This window comes from Mustela nivalis, assembly GCF_964662115.1.
Source record: "Mustela nivalis genome assembly, chromosome: 9".
In the NCBI taxonomy this organism is placed as follows: Eukaryota; Metazoa; Chordata; class Mammalia; order Carnivora; family Mustelidae; genus Mustela; species Mustela nivalis.
Window position 1 is genome coordinate 21,010,312 of NC_139028.1, and position 20,052 is coordinate 21,030,363.

A 20,052-nucleotide genomic window follows, 5' to 3' on the forward strand; every position below is an offset into this window, starting at 1 on the left:
GAGATCACAAGTAGGCAGAGAGGCAGGCAGCGGGGTGGGGGAAGCAGGCTTCCCGCTGAGCAGAGAGCCCGATGCGGTGCTCAATCCCAGGACCCTGAGATCATGACCTGAGCCGAAGGCAGAGGCTTATTAACCCACTGAGCCACCCAGGCGCCTGGTCATTACATATTCTTGATGAATTAGCCATTTTGTCATTATGAAATGTTCCTTTTTCATATTCTTTATGTTTTCTTTTTTAAAGATTTTGTTTATTTATTTGACAGATAGAGATCACAAGTAGGCAGAGAGGCAGGCAGAGAGAGAGATGGGGAAGCAAGCTCCCTCCTGAGCAGAGAGGGCCCAATGCGGGATCTCAGGACGCTGGGATTATGACCTGAGCCGACGGCAGAGGCTTAACTCATTGAGCCACCCAGACGCCCCCATATTCTTTATGTTAAAGTTTACTTTATGTGATATTAATATAGGTGCTGCATTCTTATGCTTATTTTTTACATGGGGTATATTTCCATCATTCATCTTCAACCTGTGTGTCATAAAGACAATATAATAATTGGATCTTTCTTTTTGATTTATTCTGACAAGCTGCCTTTTAGTTAGAGGCTTTAGTCAGTTTATATTTAATGTAAGTATTGATATGGTTGAATCTAGGTATACTCTTCTACTATGTAAATTGAATATTAATTCTTGAATATTTTTCAGAATTTTATTTTAAATTGGCCTTTCCTTTCCCAAATACACATCTGTTACATTAATTCACTGGCAACATTCATTACAAAAATTACATGACTGCTGCTTATTTTGTATTAGACTTGTAATTTTCCTGGATAAGGAATTTGGGAAATTTTCAGTCTTAATTGTGGAAACTTGGAGTTATTATCCCTTAGATTTTTAACAAAGATTTTTAGATATAATATACATCAATAAAAGGCACTTATTTTAAATTGCATGTAGATGAATTTTTACAAATTAATCATGCATGTAAGCACCAACACAATCAAAGTATATAGCACATAGCCGTTACTTTCTAGTGTTCCTTCTCCATCACTGCCCTTTCTTCCTCTTAGTTCCCAGGTAAACACTTTGTCACTATAGATGACATTTACCTTTTCTAGAAATTTGTGTCTAGCTTTTTTCACTCAGCCTATTTTAAGGATTCATCCTTGATGTTATGGATATGAAATACCTCAATAGTTTATTCCTTTTCTTTTTTAAGATTTTCTCTTTTAGAGCAGTTTTAGGTTTACAACAAAATCAAGAGGAACATACAGAGATTTCTCATATACCCCTGCCTCCACACATGCATAGCCTCCCATTAATCAACATCACTTACCAGAATGGGACATTCTTTACTAAGGGTGAACCTATGCAAAGTCCATAGTTTACCTTAGGGTTCACTCTTGGTTTTGCACATTCTGTGGGTTTGGACAAATGTATAATGATGTATATCCATCATTATGATATCATACAAAGTATTTTTCAGTACCCTAAAAATCCCCTGTGCACTGCCTATTCATGTCCCCCTTGCACCTGTCCCCTACCAAGAGCCTCTGATTTTGTTACTGTCTCCATAGTTTTGCCTCTTCCAGAATGGTATATTAGTTGGAATCATACAGTATATAGTTATGTAAGATTGGCTTTTTTACTGAGTAATGTGTATTTGAGGTTCCTCCATGTCTTTTCATGGTTTGGTAGTTCATTTATTTTTAGTCCTGAATAATAATCCATTGTCAGGATGTACCACAGTTTTTTTAAATCCCTTCATATACCAGCAGATATCTTGGTTGCTTCCAGGTTTTGGCAGTTATGAATGAACATAAACATGCTGCTGTAAACATCCATCTGTGGATTTTGTATAGACCTAAGTATTCAGCTTCTTACAGTAATTACAAAGAGTGCAATTGCTGGATCTAATGGTAAGAGTTTGATTAGTTTTGTGAGATATCACCAAACTGTCTTCCAAAGTGGCCGCACCATTTTGCATTTCCACCAGTAATGTATGAGGATTACTGTTGCTCACATCCTTGTCAGCATTTGGTATTATAGGTTTTGGCCATTCTTATAGATGTGTAGTGGTATCTCATTGCTGTTTTAATTTCCGTGTTTCTGATGACAGTTGCTGTGGAACATCTTTTCATATGCTTACTTACCATCTGTGTGTCTTCTTTGGTCAGGTGTCTGTTAAGGACTTTGAACCATGTTTTAATCAGGTTTATTTTCTTATTGTTGAGTATTAGGGTTTTTTTGTATATTTAACCATCCTCTATCAGATGTATCTATCATAAATATTTTCTCCCAGTCTGTGGTTTGTCTTCTAATTCTAGATACTATCTTTTGCAGAACAGAAGCTCTCAATTTTTTAAAAGATTTAATTATTTGAGAGGTGGGGGAGAGGGAGAGACAGAGAAACTTAAGCAGACTCTGCACAGAGCTGGTCACAGGTTGGATCTTAAAACCCTGAGATCATGACCTGAGCCGAAGCCAAGAGCTGGGTGCTCAACTGACTGCACCACCCAGGTGCCCCAAGACGTTCTCAGTCTTGAAGTCTACTTTGTCATTTATTTCTTTCACAAATTGTGTCTTTGGTTTGTATCTAAGAAGGCATCACCACACCCAAGTTTGACTAGGTTTTCTTCTATGTTACCTTAGAAATTATATAGGTTTTTTTTTTTTTTTTTTAACATTTAGGCCTGTAATCTATTTTGAGTTAACTTTTGTTAAAGGTGTAAGGTCTGTGTTTAGTTTCACTTTTTGCATGTGCTTGTCCAATTCTTCTAGCACCATTTGTTGAAGAAACTCTTTGTTTCATTTTATGGCCTTCATTCCTTTGTCAAAGATTAGTTGGCTGTTTTTGTGAGGATCTGAAATAGACTCTTTATTCTGTTTTACTGATCTATTTGTCTGTTATTTTGCCACTATCACACTGTTTTGATTACTACAGAAAATACTTTATAGAAAGGCTTGAAGTCTGGTATAATTAGTTCTTCAAATTGGTTCTTTTCTTTCAATATTATTACAGCTGATCTGGGTCTTTTGCTTTCCATATAAACTTTAGAATTAGATTGTTGACATCCATAAAATAATTTGCTGAGATTTGGATTGGCAATGCATGGAATCTATAGATCAAATTGAGAAGAATGGACGTCTTGATAATGTTTGATTCCCTATCCATCAATGTGAAATATCTCTCTGTTTATTTAGTTCTGTTTTTGATTTTGTTCATCAGAGTTTTACAGTTTTCCTTATAAAGATCTTTTATATATTTTGTTGGATTTATACCTAAGTATTTCATTTTGGGGGGATGCTAATATAAATGATACTGTTTTTAATTTAAAATTCCATTTGCTCATTGATAGTATATAGAAAAGCAGTTGACTTTTGTATATGAATCTTGTATCCTTCAACCTTACTTTAATCTCTTTTTTGTTCAAGGAGGGTTTTTTGATTCTTAACAATTTCCTATATAGATGATCATGTCATCTGCAAAGATATTTTTGTTTTCCTTTATAATTTGTATACTTTTGATATCCTTTTCTTGTCTTATTGCATTCTTCCAGTATGATTTTGATGAGTGGTGAGAGGGACATCCTTGCTTTATACCTGATCTTAATGGGAAAGCTTCAAGTTTCTAACCATTATGTATGATGTTAGCTGTAGGTTTTTTGCAGCTAGTCTTTATCAAGTTGAGAAGATTCCCTTCTATTTCTAGTTTACTGAGTTTTTATCATGAATGTTGGATTTTATCAAATGCTTTTTTTGATAGGATCTTTGGTTTTTCTTTTTTAGCCTTCTGGTGGGACAGATTATGTTAATTAATTTTTGAATGTTGAACTAGCTTTGCACACCTAGGATAAATTCCACTTGGTCATGGTTTAAATTCTTTTTATATATTTTTTAGATTTGATTTGCTTACATTTTGTTGAAGATTTTGCATCTTATGTTCATGAGCGATATTGGTGTGTGGTTTTCTTTTAATATCTTTGTCTGGTTTTGGTATTAGGTTAATGTTGGCCTCATAAAATGAGCCAGGAAGTATTCCCTCTACTTCTGTCTTTTGAGGGAGAGTGTAGAAAATTAGTATAGCTTTTTCTTTTTCTTTTCTTTCTTTCTTTTTTTTTTTTTTAAGTAATCTCTGGGGGTACCTGGGTGGCTCAGTTGGGTATCTGCCTCCGGCTTGGATCGTGATCCTAGGGTCCTTGGGAAGGAGCCCCGCATCAGGCTCCCTGCTTGGTGAGAAGCCTGCTTCTCCCTCTCCCTCTCCTCTAACTTGTGTTCCCTCTCTTGCTGTATCTCTCTCTGACAAATAAATAAAATCTTAAAAAAAAAAAAAAGTAATCTTTGCCCCTAATGAGATCCCTACCCTGAGATCAAGAGTCTTGCTCCACCAACTGAGTCAACAGGTGCCCTGGTCCAATTTTTTTCTTACATGTTTGGTAGTATTTATCAGTAAATCCTCTAAGCCTGATGCTTTTTTTGTTCTGGAAGGTTATTAATTATTGATTCTTGAATAGATCTAGGTATTCATTCTTTTTTAATGCTGAGTTGTCCATTTTGTGAATATCTCTTTGCAGTTATTCTACTGTAAACTGGCTTCTATTCTTCCTGGTGAGAAGTCAGTGACCGTTCATATTAGTGTTTTCTTCTATGTATTATGTCATTTTTTCCTATGGCTTCTTTCAAGATTTTCTCTCTTTCATTTTCAGCAATGTGGCTTTGATCTACCCAGGTGTGATTTTCTTCATATTTTTCCTGTTTAGGGTTTTCTGAGCTTCTTAATCTGTAAAGTTATGTTTTTCATCAAATTTTGTGAAATTTTCTGACATAATTTGTATATATTTTTTCTGTCCCATTTCCTCCTTTCTTTCTGGGACTCTGCTTTCACATGTTCGTCACTTTTATATTGTCCTATAGTTCTTGGAGGCTCTGTTCATTTCTTTACTATGTTTACACTGTTCCTCATATTGGGTAACTTCTATTGATGTATCTTCAAGTTCACTTATTCTCTCTTGTATCATTTCTATTCTGTTGTTAAGCCCATGCAATGAATTTCATACTTCCGGTATTGTATTTTTCAGTTCTGTCATTTCAGTTTATTTCTTTTTTATAGTTTCTGTTTCTCTGCTGAAAATTCTTTTTTTTTTTTTTTAAAGATTTTATTTATTTATTTGACAGACAGAGATCACAAGTAGGCAGAGAGGCAGGCAGAGAGAGAGAGGGGGGAAGCAGGCTCCCTGCTGAGCAGAGAGCCCGATGCACGGCTCGACCCCAGGACCCTGGGATCATAACCTGAGGTGAAGGCAGAGGCTTTAACCCACTGAACCACCCAGGCGCCCCTCTGCTGAAAATTCTTACTTATGCACTTCTTGAGAACATATTTTTTCTGTCCTTTTGCATAGTTAAAGTAAATGCTTTAAAATCCTTACCTGCAGGGCGCCTGGGTGACTCAGTGCGTTAAAGCCTTTGCTTTCGGCTCAGGTCATGAGCTCAGGGTCCTGGGATCGAGCCCCGCATCGAGCTCTCTGCTTAGCCGGGAGCCTCCTCCCCCTCACCCTCTGCCTGCCTTTCTGCCTACTTGTGATCTCTGTCTGTCAAATAAATAAATAAAATCTTAAAAATAAATAAATAAATAAAATCCTTACCTGCTAATTCCAGCATCTTGGTGACCTTGAAGTTCTTGTCCATTGATTTCTTTTTTTTTTTTGGTCGACTAGGATTTAGAATCACGAAGGATCATTCTAAATAAGAAACCAGCATCAAAAGTACATACTATCTATTTACATCAAGTTCTAGGATAGACAGATCTATAGTGAGAGAAAACAGATCAATGATTGTCAGTGGCTCAGGGTAGAGGAGAGAGATTGATTGCCATATAGTAAATATCCAGGCTTGCAAATCATAAGTTTCTGTGGCAACTACTCAGCTCTGTTGTTATAACTATGAAAGCAAACATGCACAATAAGTAAATAAAATGAGCATGATTGTGTTCCTCCAAAAATGTTACTTATAAAAAGAGGTGGCGGCCTGAATTTGACTCACAGGCCATAGTTTGCCAACTGCTGCTCTTGACTGTGGATCATGTTTCCTGTTTCTCTGTGTATTGGTAATTTTTGGTTGAATACTGACTTGTAGAGACTCGGGATTTTGTTCTATTTCTCCAAGAAGTCTTGGTTTTTATATTTTTATTTATTTATTTGTTTGTTTGTTTGTTTGTTTAAGATTTTAATTTATTTGACACACAGAGAAAGAGATCACAAGTAGGCAGAGAGGCAGGCAGAGAGCGGGGTTGGGGGGAGGCAGGCTCCCCACTGAGCAGAGAGCCCTACCAGGGCTAGATCCCAGGACCCTGAGATCACGACCTGAACCAAAGGCAGAGGCTCAACCCCCGGAGCCACCCAGGTGCCCCTAGTCTTGGTTTTTTTAAAAAAAAAATCTGTCACGGGGCACCTGGGTGGCTTCGTGGGTTAAGCCTCTGCCTTCGGCTCAGGTCATGATCTCAGGGTCCTAGGATCAAGCCCTGCATTGGGCTCTCTTCTCAGCAAGAAGCCTGCTTCCCCCTCTCTCTCTACCTGTCTACTTGTGATCTCTCTCTGTCAAATAAATAAATAAAATCTTAAAAAAAAAAATCTGTCACATTGGGCTTAAACATCAACATCCAGTTACAGTAGTTCTCAATTTTGTCCTTCAGTTCTCAAGCTGGTAAACCTGTAAGATTTCTATCTCAGTTTCAGCCATCAGCATAGAGCTGGCTAGGGTTGGCCCTTGGGCAAATAACTACAAAACAGGAAACAACAGTGATACTCACTTCTCGCAGGTGTCAAGTCTTCTCCAGTTTATGGCTGGTTCTTGTTTGCTGTCTAATGCCTTCAGATAGGTGCTTTTTTTTTTTTTTTTTTAACATTTTGTTTAGAATTTATGGCTTTGACCTGTAAGATGTTGGTCTGTTAGAAGCAACTCTGTCCTTATTAGAAGTGGAACCTCTCCAGATCTAATTTGTAGGATAATTCTGTCCACATCAGATTAGATGGGCTAAAGTATCGATCAGCTGGTGTCAGGAAGACAGAGTTTCAGACAGACAAAATGAAGGTCTGATCTAATTGCAAAGGAACTGAGCGGGGGGTATTCTGAGGTAGGAATTGATAAGATTTGTTGACCCCTACAGAGAGAGGAGGTGTAATGACAATGAGATGTCTGAGAAACAGAAATGATAACTATAGGAAGGGGAATAGGTTGCAGTGGCTTTGGAGTGGGGTTTGCAGATTCTTTTCTTTTTAACTGCAATTTATGGAGGTATACTTTATATATGATAAAATGTACCAATTTTAAACGATGAATGCAGTCACAGAACCCCAGCAGAAAAATGATATGAATGCAGTCACAGAACCCCAGCAGAAAAATGATATACAATATTTCCACTACCCCCCAAAATTCCTTGCCTCCCCTACCCTGAGCCATTGGCAACAACTGATCTACTTTCTCTCACCACTGTAACTTCATGTAAATAGAATCCTATAATACATAATAGCCTTTTGTTTAGTATAAAGCTTTTGTGATCCATCCATATAGTTGCATATATCAGTAGTTCATTCCTTTTTTATTGCTGAGTAGTATTCCATTATAAAATTTTATCAGATTTGTTTATGTATTAGCTACTTGTTGGACAATTGTTTTGTTTTCCATTTTTAAAGATTTTATTTATTTATTTGACAGACAGAGATCACAAGTAGGCAGAGAGGCAGGCAGAGAGAGAGAGAAAGGGAAGCAGGCTCCCTGTGGAGCAGAGAGCCCGATGCGGGGCTCGATCCCAGGACGCTGAGATCATGACCTGAGCCGAAGGCAATCTATGATAAATAAAGCCACTCGGGTGTTTCTGTGGATTTTTTTTTTTTTTAAGATTTTATTTATTTGACAGAGAGAGATAGCGAGAGAGGGAACACAAGGGGGAGTGGGAGAAGGAGAAGCAGGCCTCCTTCTGAGCAGGGAGCCTGATGTGGGACTTGTGCCCAGGATCCTGAGATCATGACCTGAGCTGAAGGCATACTCTTAAGGACTGAGCCTCCCAGGCACCCCATGTTTTTTTTCTCTTGGGTAAATGCTTAGGAGTGGAATTGCTGGGCCATATGTTTGCTTAACTTTATATGGAACTGCCAAACTGTTTTCTAAGGCTGCTTTACTATTTTGCATTCCCACCAGCAAGTGTATAGTATTGCCGTTATTCCGTATCATCACCAATACTTGGCATTATGAGTCTTTTTAGTTCTAGGCGTTTTCAGTGTTTTAATAGTATCTCATTGTGGTTTTAGTTTGCATTTCCATAATGACTATTGATGTTGTGCATCTTTTCACGCCCTTATCTGTATCTGTCATTCTTCGTTTTTTTTTTTTGATGAAGTATCCATTCAAGTATTTACCCATTTACAAAAAGCATGTTGTTTTCTTATTGAATGTTCTTGACACAGCCCTTTCATCAGATACGTGTTTTGCAGATATTTTTCTCCCTGCCTGTAACTTGCCTTTGTGTTTTTTTTTTGTTTTGTTTTTTTGTTTTTTTTTTTTTAAAGATTTTATTTATTTATCAGAGAGAGAGAGGGGGAGAGAGCGAGCACAGGCACACAGAATGGCAGGCAGAGGCAGAGGGAGAAGCAGGCTCCCTGCTGAGCAAGGAGCCCGATGTGGGACTCGATCCCAGGACGCTGGGATCATGACCTGAGCCGAAGGCAGCTGCTTAACCAACTGAGCCACCCAGGCGTCCCGCCTTTGTGTTTTGTGATGATGCCTTTTGAATCGCAGAATTTTAAGTTTTGATGAAGTCCATTTTTCCTGTTTATCAGTTTTTTTCTCTTGTGGCTTGTGGATTTTGTGTCCCAAGAACTCTTTGCCCAACCCAGAGCAAAAATCAATTTAAATAGAAGAATAACATTGTTTACCTTTTTGGAAGTCTCTTTTTTAGTGGAAGAAGCTTAATTCTCCTATCTTACTTCTGTAAGTAATCCATTGCAGTATGGTGATTTGATTGAAGTGTGTGAAGAAAATCTGGTCATCACACAGGTAGTTGGAAAGGTGAGGAGTATTTTAATAGCTTAAAAATTTTTTTTTTTTTAATTTCTTTAAAGGGACGCGTGGGTGGCTCAGTGGGTTAAGCCTCTGCCTTCGGCTCGGGTCATGATCTCAGGGTCCTGGGATCAAGCCCCACATCAGGCTCTCTGCTCAGCAGGGAGCCTGCTTCCCCTCTCTCTCTGCCTGCCTCTCTGCCTACTGTGATCTCTGTCTGTTAAATAAATAAATAAAATCTTTAAAAAAAATTCTTTGAAGTTTTTATTTGAGAGCAAGAGAGAGATTGCACATGAGTGAGAGGAAGGGCGGAGGGAGAGAGAGAAGCAGACTCTCCACTGAGCATGGAGCCTGATGTGGGGCTTGATTCAAGGATCCCAAGATCATGACCTGAACCGAAGTCAGACGCTTAACCAACTGAGCCACCCAGGCACCCCTTAGTAGCCTTTTTTTAGATAATTGTGGATATTCTTTTTTGATAGTCTCCCAAAATAGTACTGGTGATAGTTTCTTAAAAATTAGTTGAATCCATTGGCTTAAGTTATACTTTGAATGGATTTTTTAACTGTGTTGTATCAGGGAAGACAAACTTCCCTCTGCCCTATTGGGTTTAATGTCTGAGTCCTGCAATTAAATTGACAAAAGGGAGATTAACAGGAGAGCAGTTTACAAGTACAACTTGTATATGTGTGGGAGAGTTGAGTGATGAGTAACTCAGAAGGTGGTTGGAATTTGGGGCTTATCTGCCATCTGAGTAGGTGGAGGGGAGCCGGGAGAAAGGCACTTATGGGAAAACAGATGACTTCTTAGGAAGGTGGGGAGAAAGGGGACTTAAGGGGCTTTTTGGAAAGATAAGTGGCTTTTCAGGAGAACAAACAGATTAAAAGTTTGTGATAATATTTGTCTATACAGGTATGAGTGGTTTTTCTGTCTCTTTCAGACCCATAACACTTCTCTACAGAAGGGATTTTATTCACATTCTGTCTCCTGGGAGTAGATCCGCTCTGAAGAGGAATTTATGACATCCTTATTTCCCAGAAGTTGCTGCTTTTTAGGCAGATAAGGGAAGCTCCCAGAAGGCTTTTTTCTGCATCTGTTGAACCTCAGATGTCTTCAGCTTAAAATCATCTTTATGCCAAGTCTTTAGTTCCAAGTGGGTTCCAAAGTGGATTTGGTAACACAGTGCATTGATAATTTGGATAATACTGGTTTAGAGTTACTCAGACCTTCTAAGTGTTGACATGTTTTTATCATATAGCCTTTAAGGAATCTTATTTGTTTATGTCACTGTTGATCTCATCAGAATAGTCTGTAAGTAGTGGGGAATCCTTTAAGCTACCAGTGGCTGGCATAGATTTTCCAAAATTCTAATTTTTGCTTGAAAGCTCAAAATTGGTTGTTGGCAATAAATACTGTCAATTGTTTTCTTTGTAATAGCAAGAGTATTTCATTCATTTTCAAGGATATATCTGCCAAATACTCAAGTTCAAATATCCATAGTTTGTCTCTCATTTGTTCTTTTAACTAAAAATGGTGTTTCATGAAAAAAAGGCTAGCTCAACTCACAATTCAAATGGTATCACAAGTGCTTTTCCATGAGACAACCACATACTTGGGGGCATGTAACATTTTATCAAACAGAATATTTTAAAAATATGTAGTTAGAGGTCAGGATTTAATTAAATTATTATTTTGTATGTCTTCATCATGACATCCTTAAGTAAAGCTTAAACCATGACAATAAAAGGTCAGTCAGCTTAGGTTATGGGAGCATCACTTGTGTTTGTTGCCAGGAATTCACAGACGACATTCTGTCTGATGCTTAGTTGGTGCAAGTACTAGATGAATAAAATCAAGATAGTGAATCTAACTGCAGTTGCAGATTTGTCCGTTTGTGAAGCAGAATTACAGCTCTGCAGATGAGATCTTAACTCTCTCACTTCAGCTGTGAAGCAGAATCTTTAATTTGATGAGTTACTATGTCATTAAAAAGGGACATTGCCATGACTTGTTTTACTGACTTTTTATCCAGCAGGCATGTAGCAATGTCAGCTGGACAAGGTTGTGCTTCTCCGGTTAATGAAGAACAGTAATTTCCCTGTAAGATGCTTCAGCAGCTTTTTCATTTCTGGTTTGAAAGGCTTTAACGATTTTTATGAATTTTAAAGACTTCATCACATCTGCGTTTAAAATAGGCCCTTTTTCTTTAAATTCTGAATGATTGATCTCGAAATGTCATTATAACTTAACTGGCACAATATAATTAGAAAATGTTTTGTGGCTTAAGATGAAGTAAAGTAAATTATGAATGTCTGTAAAGGCAAGCGAAAGATGGCTTTTGTCATACTTTTGTTTCTTATTTATAATTCTGCCCAATTTCTTTGGAGTAGATTCTTTCTTTCCATGAGTCAGAAAACTGTAGGCCACTGCGCCTTTTTTAGGATCTTTTAGATGTATTACATTGCAGCTATGGGTTGAGAAAGTGAGTCTTCTAATCTGTCTTTTTTGAGCCAATGATTCATTTTTCAATGTAAGAGGAAAGAAAATCTGGTATTTGTAATACATTTTCTTTTAATTTAGAAAAAAAGTTAAATTCCAAAGTAATAAATTTTATTTAAGATTTTTATTTATTTACTTATTTATTTGAAAGAGAGCGAGAGTGCGCATGAGCAGTGGGGGGCGGGGGACAGCAGAGGGAGAGGGAAAAGCAAACTCACCACTGAGAAGGGAGCCTGACATGGGGCTCAATCCCAGGGTGCTGAGATTGTGACCGAAGGCAGACCCTTAACTGACTGAGCCACCCAGGCACCGCTAAAGTAATACATTTTAGATTTAACTTAAAAATAGAGAAAATTTTCAAAAATTAAAAAAAAATTATTGCAAAAATAAATTAACAAAAAGTACTTGTTTCCACCCAGATGCCTGGAGAACTTGGAAATTTTATAGTGATTATTTACACTAATGAGATTATAGAGATTATAGCAAGTATAACTAAAGATAGCTAGTAAAAGCACAACAGAGGTACGGAGCAGGAAAAAAAAAATTGAGACCTTAAATTATGCCCTAAACCTATTACTTTAGAGCATGCTAGAAAATATGAGAGTACAGAAGCATATATTCCATTAGCTATCATTGACAATACCGTCATGTGTCCTGTAGCCTCAGGAAAATCCACTGTAGACTCGTGAGGGGATGGGAGTGACAGAGGCAAGTAACTTCAGTGTCATTATGAAATAAGTTCCAGCCTTACAGACCAGGCCCTCAAAGTGTTTTGGGGCCTGTGGACTATCCTTTGCAAACTGCTACTCTAGATGAATTCTTCCATACTTAGGGCTCCCACTACTACTGTCTTCAGGGTTGTGACACTCATTTGCGTCCCCAGCCCAGACTACACCACTGAGCGTTGGACTCGTGTGTCCACTGTCTGCAACTTTCTGGACCTCCCTCAGCCAAGCGCTCTCTTCCTCCTTGGCCTCTGCCCATGCTGTCTGTTCTGCCCAGTTTCCTCATTCTCTTCATTTGCCTGGCAAACTGTCTAGATTGTGAGTTTCTTGGGGCAGGACCTGGGCATCTTTATATCTCCAGGTTTTAGCATAGTGCCAAGTACACGATGCTGCTCGGTAGATGTTGTTGAATTAAATTAAATCAAGGAAGAATTCCAGCCTCATAAACAATAAGTTTGCAAATCAACCCTGAGGTAAATTTTTCTGCTTATGTCTGATCTCATGCATCCTGTATTGGTTTGTATTAGTGTTAGTTTCAGAGTAAAGGATTTTATAACTTTCACCCCTGTATATTAACTTACTCAACAGTTTTTGTTTTGTTTCCTTTTGCCTTGCCTAGAGTATAATATATTCTAAAAAAGAGGGTATTTGGGCTGAGGATACAAACATCTTAATTTTTAGCTTTGTCTATGACCATGGAGAGTGTTTCACAAGAAATTTATCAGCTTCTGCCTATTAGAATCATCTGAATTCCACCATGCCTTATGGAAAATTCATATACATATATTTCGGTTTCTCTGAAAAAGATGTTCTACCATCCCAATGAGAGAACTAACATTTACTCAATTCTTCCTATATGCCAGAGACTGTTCTGTGTGTTTTACATACACTAATTCCTTTAGTATGCTAACATCTCTATGAAAGGTAAACTCTATTGCTATCCCCATTTTATGTTAGGAAAATGAGGCACAGAAAGGTTAAGTAACTTGCCAGAGGTCACATAGATAATAATATGGTCTGGATTTGAACTCAGAGCTTAGTTTGGCTTCAGAGGCCATGCTCTTAACTACTGTGAAACTACTGCTTCCTCATAAATCTAGATACATTACTTTTATCATTAACCCGTGTTAACAATAATAATAATAATGCTTATTATTATATAACATATTAATATATAATATATATAATAATAATAATATATAATATGATAATAAGCTTATTATAAGCTGTACTTGTTAGCTGTATTAGTTATAATTGTGAAATTGTAAATAAGTTAATACTCAAATAGATAATAGTGTATATGTACAATGGATGGTTATTTAGAAATCAAATTCTTGAAGAATACTTACTGCTATGGAAAAGCACGTTTGGCTGAAAAAGTAAGAGAAAGATCACAGTTTCTGTTTGAAAGCACACATAATGGACTTATATGTGATAAATATATAAATATTTATTTTAAAAGACTGGAAAGAAGTATATGAGTGATTCTTTGTATTACAATTGTGAGAAGGTAAATTTGAAAAATACTTTTAAAATGTCATTTGTTCAGGGTCGCCTGGGTGGCTTAGTCTTTGGCTTTGGCTCAGGTCACGATCCCAAGTTCCTGGGATACAGCCCCGCATCAGGATCCCCGCTCAGTGGGGAGCCTCCTTCTCCCTCTCCCTCTGCTGCTCTGCCTGCTTGTGCTCTCCCACTCTGTCAAATAAATAAATAAATAAAAATCTTTTTAAAAAAACCACAAATTGATGTTTGTTGGATACTTCCCATGTACTAGGTCCCATATTAAATTCTTCATGGGTGTTTTCTCAGTAAATTTTCCCATCAGTCCCATGATCTAGGTATTACTCATTTTTCAGATGAAGAATCCTAGAACGATTATATAATTTGTCTAGGGTCATATAGCCAGTAAGTGAGAATTGGAACCTCTATATAAGACTCTTTCTGTTCTGTATTTTATAAAATTTTCATAAGTTACGTTATTTACATGATCAAAAAATTAATTTTATAAATCATGCAAAAATTGGGAGCTACAAGTCAGACTTATACGACCTGCTAGAATTTACTTATTTGAGCCATCAGTTCCCTAAACTAGCTATGCAAAATAACAGAAGTCTGGGACTTGGAAGAAATGAGATGAGGCATTTAAAAAGTTTAAATAGACTCACTGGTTTCTCTTCTACCAAGAATTTTTTTCGACCATTTACCATGGGGAACTGATTATTTTTCCAGTGTGAGTTGCAGGCCTGATGCATATGTTATAGGCTAGTTAACATATGATAAAGCTGAGCATTTTTGACTGTTTAAGAATTCCTTAACTATTTTTGTTGTGGTTTCTACTGGTTCCTTTTGTATCGTTGGATCCCAAAGTAGATGTAGCCAATGCCCAAAGAGAAGATTACTGTATGTGAATATGTGGACTGACCCCCTCCCCATGGACATGGTAGAAGGATTTTTCTTATAGAAATATGTATCTATAGTTGACAAATGTATTTAATGAAAGAGATACTCAGTGACATCTATAATCTTCAAGAATAACATCAAACACAGAAGGCAGCTGTCCCATTTTTCTGTAGTTATCCCACTGTAAGCAAAATGGGTCACTGAATGACTCCATAGCGTATTTCACATGTCCTTATGGTAAGAGAATTCTGACTCCTCGTGTGATTTTTAATTTGAGGAATATGTGTCATAGCAGGAAAACACAGTTACCTATAAACCTCTGTCTGAAGAATCATTAGAGAATTCTAATTTTGGCAGGAGGTTGGTTTGGAAATGACAATACATAGAGATCAAGGAAGAAAATGCCCACCTGGTCATTTCTGTTACGTGAATAGACCTTGTCAGTAGAAGGGCAGACTCGTGGTGAATCTGTGAATGAATGTGTGTGTGTCATCTTATCTGTGAAAGAGGGAGCAGGGAGCATGAAGGACAGGGTCACATGTAAGGCATGTAAGGCTACTGCTGAAATAAAAGGGGACTGAACCTGTTTCTTTTACCACAGAAAAGTGGGAACATTTTTCTCAAGAGACAGCTCTTCCTAACCTTTTCCTTTTCTTTTCGACTTTTTAAACATTTCAGCATCTCCATATTCTTTCCACTGATCTGGGTAATCCTTTGCTTTCCAGCCATAAAACTTGATACAGTCCAGTGCCATGTAGTGAGCTCCTTCTGTGGGCTCTGTTCCGTTAGTCCTGAGTACGGTGCTTGACTCTGCCACCCACGGCAAGAGCTCTGGGAACAGGTGCACCGGGCGGTTGGTCACCCTGACCCTGTGCGTGTATGTTACGTTGCAGGGATGGGGCTGGGAGGGTGGCGTGAGAAGAGAGGACGCTGATGGAAAGGGGAAGTTCTGAGGTGTGAAGAGAACAGTTTTTTCTTCTGAAGAATGTTTCCTATGGCTAAGCAAATATGAAAATCAGTGAGCCAGCGTCTGTGTGCTGAGTAGTGAGTCAGAACTTGCTGCATTAGACCTGAGTATTAAATGGGTCTCTGTGTTTGGTCCTGCACTCTCCATTCCTGTACTAAAGGACAAATGGGGAAGTAAGAGGTATAGCGTAATGATTCTCATAGACCTTTCTGCCTGCAGTGGGCTTTGGTTCTAAGTACACTCTTTCCTGCTTTGGGCAACCTTACTTTAGCAAGTGGAGATGTGAACATGTTTACCTTTTTTGTTAAAGATTTTGTTTATGTGAGAGAGTGAGCAAGCACAAGCAGGGGGAGCTGCAGCGGGAGAGGGAGAAGCAGATTCCCCACTGAGCAGGGAGCCCGACACAGGGCTCAATCCTGGGACTCCAGGACCACAGCCTGAGGTAAAGGCAGACCCTTTACCATCCAGGCGCCCCATATTTTTACTTTCAAATATAGGGCCTTTATGCAATTACGGACCACTTTTAAACATTCTTTGTCTAGATCTGTATGAATACTTAGAGTAAGACTTCCTATAATATACCTGCTAGATCAGTTTCAGGTTTTACTTCTGCCTTGATGTCCCTGAGCAATCTTGTCTTTCTCCCCTCTCTTGTTCTTGGTTTTTGACCTTACAGAGAAGTGTGGGAAATGGAACTGGATAGACTCAAGAATCAGGATGGCGAAATAAATCGGAACATTATGGAAGAGACAGAGCGGGCCTGGAAGGCAGAGGTGAGAAGAGCTCTGTGGGAAAGCCTTGATTTGGGGCTTCCAGATAGTATAATCTTTGGGTGTGGTGTTACACTGCTAAGCTGTACAAGTATTATACCATACAGCCACTAAGCACTTGTTTTAACTAGCTGGGGGTAGCTTCATATATGTAAAATTAATAATGTGTGTGTGTGTGTGTTTGTGTGGTTTCCTTAGATCTTATCACTAGAGAGTCGGAAGGAGTTGCTGGTATTGAAACTAGAAGAAGCAGAAAAAGAGGCAGAATTGCACCTTACTTACCTTAAGTAAGTACCCTCCCATTAGAGAGTTTTAATGGTCATGTAGTTTTGCATTTTTTCGGTGGTTTGGTTTGGTTTGGTTTGGTTTGGTTAGTTTTCTGAAACCCGAGGCTTGCTAGTCTGGCACTTACTCTGTCTTCACAGGAACCCCAGGGCCACCTCTGTCTGCACAACAGCCATGGTTTAGTGATTTCTCTTCCCGTATCTTACAGTTTTGTATTTTTGATTGTGTTGGTTCCAACTGCATAAACAGTATCTCTTCACGGTGTCAAAGCGTAACAAGTATCTTTGGAGATTTGTTTCTCATAGTCATTTCTCCTCTTTCTGCCATGGAATCTGGAGGACCCCTGTGGCATTTCCAGGCAGACCAAAGCCCTCTCTCTGTGGTTGGTCCTCTTTCTCTAAGAATTGGCTTTAAAGATGCCTGACTTAGAGTGAAGCGCATGAACTCCGGCCTCTTCCTGCCCCTGGTTGACCAGCCACTGTCCTGCTAGCTCCGAGAGCCAGGAGCTGGCCTTGCTCTAATTCTCTGAATTCCTGTTGGTTTCTTGAAAGGTCAACCCCCCCAACACTGGAGACAGTTCGTTCCAAACAGGAGTGGGAGACAAGGCTGAACGGAGTTCGGATGATGAAAAAGAATGTTCGGGTAAGTGTTGTACTGTGTGACCTTTGTGTCACGGTTCAGTCAGTGCTTACACCTCTGGTGACTGGGAGGGACCTTGTACATTGTCACTGAGGGCCTGCCCCACCCCTGCCTTTGCTCTCCCGACACCGGACGATGCCCTCTTTCTCGGGCAGCTTACTCAGCTCAGCAGAAAGGGTAATCTGCTCCTGGCTCTCTTTCTAGGACCAGTTTAACAGTCATATCCAGTTGGTGAGGAACGGAGCCAAGCTGAGCAGCCTTCCTCAAATCCCTACGCCCACTTTGCCTCCACCCCCATCAGAGGTGAGAGGGCTGGCGTGGGGCCAGTCTGCCTTTCTGTGCTGGTGGCACAGCCAGAGTCTTCTACTTGCTCCTTTTGTAAAGAGATTGGTTTTACTACTGGTATTATTTATTATAACATTATTATTGGTATTATCTGGCCTAAGAATTACTCACTGATTTCTGCTCCAGATTCCTAAACTTTCATTTTCGTCCTTTCTCTCTTGTCCTTCACCTCTCCCGCTCTATAGACAGACTTCATGCTTCAGGTGTTTCAGCCGAATCCCTCTCTGCCTCCTCGGATGCCCTTCTCCATTGGGCAGGTCACAGTGCCCATGGTGATGCCCAGCGCAGATCCCCGCTCCTTGTCTTTCCCAATCCTAAATCCTGCCCTTTCCCAGCCCAGCCAGCCTTCCCCGCCCCTTCCTGGCTCCCATGGGAGAAGTAGCCCTGGCTTGGGTTCCCTCGTTGGCCCCCATGGTCCACACATGCCCCCTGCTGCCTCCATCCCGCCTCCCCCAGGCTTGGGTGGTGTTAAGGCTTCTACTGAAACTCCCCGGCCCCAACCAGTAGACAAACTGGAGAAGATCCTGGAGAAGCTACTGACTCGCTTCCCCCAATGCAATAAGTAAGTATCTTTCAGGACTAATTTTAAAAAAATGTGTCAGAGAAATGTCTGTGGTTGAAAATAGGGGAGGTTTCCTGGGTATTTCCCACAAGGACAGCGTAGAATCTGTCTCCTTCAACATACGGCTTCTTAGGGCCCAGATGACCAACATTCTTCAGCAAATCAAGACCGCACGGACCACCATGGCAGGCCTGACCATGGAGGAGCTGATCCAGTTGGTAGCAGCCCGCCTGGCTGAACACGAGCGGGTGGCGGCCAGTACTCAGGTGGGAACTCAGACCTGCTCAGGTGGGGGAGAGGCAGGTTTTGGAAGAACTGGGGGTGACACACAGCACTGCAGCCAGGGGTCTATAGCCTGCTGTCTTCCTTTGTTGGAGTGGGAAAGAAATGATTTCTTTTTGTTACCTGCTCTGTTGCTCAGACTCTCTCTCCTTACTCTGACAATATTTCTGCCCACAGCCCCTCGGTCGCATCCGGGCCTTGTTCCCTGCTCCGCTGACCCAAATCAGTACCCCAATGTTCTTGCCTTCTGCCCAAGTTTCGTATCCTGGAAGGTCTTCACATGTAAGGCTCTTTTTCTTTGAAAACTGGGATGTGGAGAAGCTAGGGGGTGAGGAGGGACCAGGTTTACAGGTGGAGTGCAGGGAAAAACTGCCCTCTCATCAGCTGGGCTGTTGGCCGCCCCAGCTGAGAAAACGCAGGTGCTTCCAGCAATAATCTGTATTTGAACTTCTCTTTCTTTTGGTATAAACTCTTTTAGCATCATGGACAGAAGAGGCAAGGAGACCCAGAGGTTCCTTACTCTATGGCTGTCCCTCCTCTGTCCTGCAGGCTCCAGCCACCTGTAAGCTGTGTCTAATGTGCCAGAAGCTTGTCCAGCCCAGCGAGCTGCACCCAATGGCTTGTACCCACGTGCTACACAAGGAGGTGGGTGCTGCCGACCTTCTTCCTTGCCACTCCTTTGCTGAGTTTTTCCTCAAACATGTTGCTGTGTTGATACTCATCATTAATATCTCAGCATGAGGTTTTCAGTAGGTTGTGGCTTTAATAGTCAACAGAATTCAGAATGCTGGCAGCTAGGATCTCCCAGCTTCCTCTCCCCCCATTCTCTTTAGGGGACTGGGTGAGCAGCACGTCCTAGAGCACTGATAGGTTACTTTCTTGGAACACTGACAATAAGACCTTAGTATCTAACCATTGTTTCAAATATAGCATTTTCAGGAGGCTGCTTAGACAAGGATGGAATGGGGAACCTGAATGTGAGATTAGTAAATCCATTAACAGAACAGCTTGGAGGTCTGCCTGTTGGGGATGATCTTCACAGACTGACAGGTTATTCCTATGGTGGATTATGTTACCAGACAGAGTTAAGTCTCCCAGCAGCAGGGATGATTCCTTCTTTACTGTTTTCTTTTGTTCGTTTTTATTTTCCGAGAGCCAGCAACTGAATTTACATCTAAATTCTTAGGGGAGAATCCTGAATAAGATTTGAGGGTGGTGGTATCTGGAGATGGGAGCATTTCTCAGCCTAAATGGATCACGAGAAGGGGATGTCCACTGCAGGTCTCCGACACAAAGCAGCGCCATACCATTCTTAGCTAATTGTTAATGGTCCCTGTAAAAAGAATAGATTCCCCTGCTTTGAAGAGTCTTTTGGGGGTAAGAGCCAATGAAATAGCCCATCTGGTCCCCATGGAAAGAGGCTGTCTGACATAGTCATGCCTTCCTCAGCCCTAGTGAACCTCGGTGGCTCGCTCTCCCCTCCTTCCCTCATCTTTCCAGATAAACCTGAGATATGTCTTTCTTCCTTTCCAG

The 20,052-nt window shown here is 40.0% G+C and overlaps 1 protein-coding gene across 6 annotated transcripts in view; it reads left to right on the forward strand.

Moving 5' to 3' along the window:
* The window catches only part of RNF214 (ring finger protein 214), a 44,426-nt gene that overhangs the window by 23,750 nt on the left and 624 nt on the right, over positions 1 to 20,052 (forward strand). For all 6 annotated transcript variants that reach the window (XM_082683464.1, XM_082683466.1, XM_082683468.1 and 3 more), the window contains exons 7-14: positions 16,313 to 16,409; positions 16,605 to 16,693; positions 17,243 to 17,333; positions 17,535 to 17,633; positions 17,861 to 18,237; positions 18,371 to 18,503; positions 18,697 to 18,801; positions 19,069 to 19,164. In XM_082683464.1, the coding sequence (XP_082539590.1) occupies positions 16,313 to 16,409; positions 16,605 to 16,693; positions 17,243 to 17,333; positions 17,535 to 17,633; positions 17,861 to 18,237; positions 18,371 to 18,503; positions 18,697 to 18,801; positions 19,069 to 19,164 (1,087 nt within the window). The remainder of the gene's footprint in view (positions 1 to 16,312; positions 16,410 to 16,604; positions 16,694 to 17,242; positions 17,334 to 17,534; positions 17,634 to 17,860; positions 18,238 to 18,370; positions 18,504 to 18,696; positions 18,802 to 19,068; positions 19,165 to 20,052) is intronic.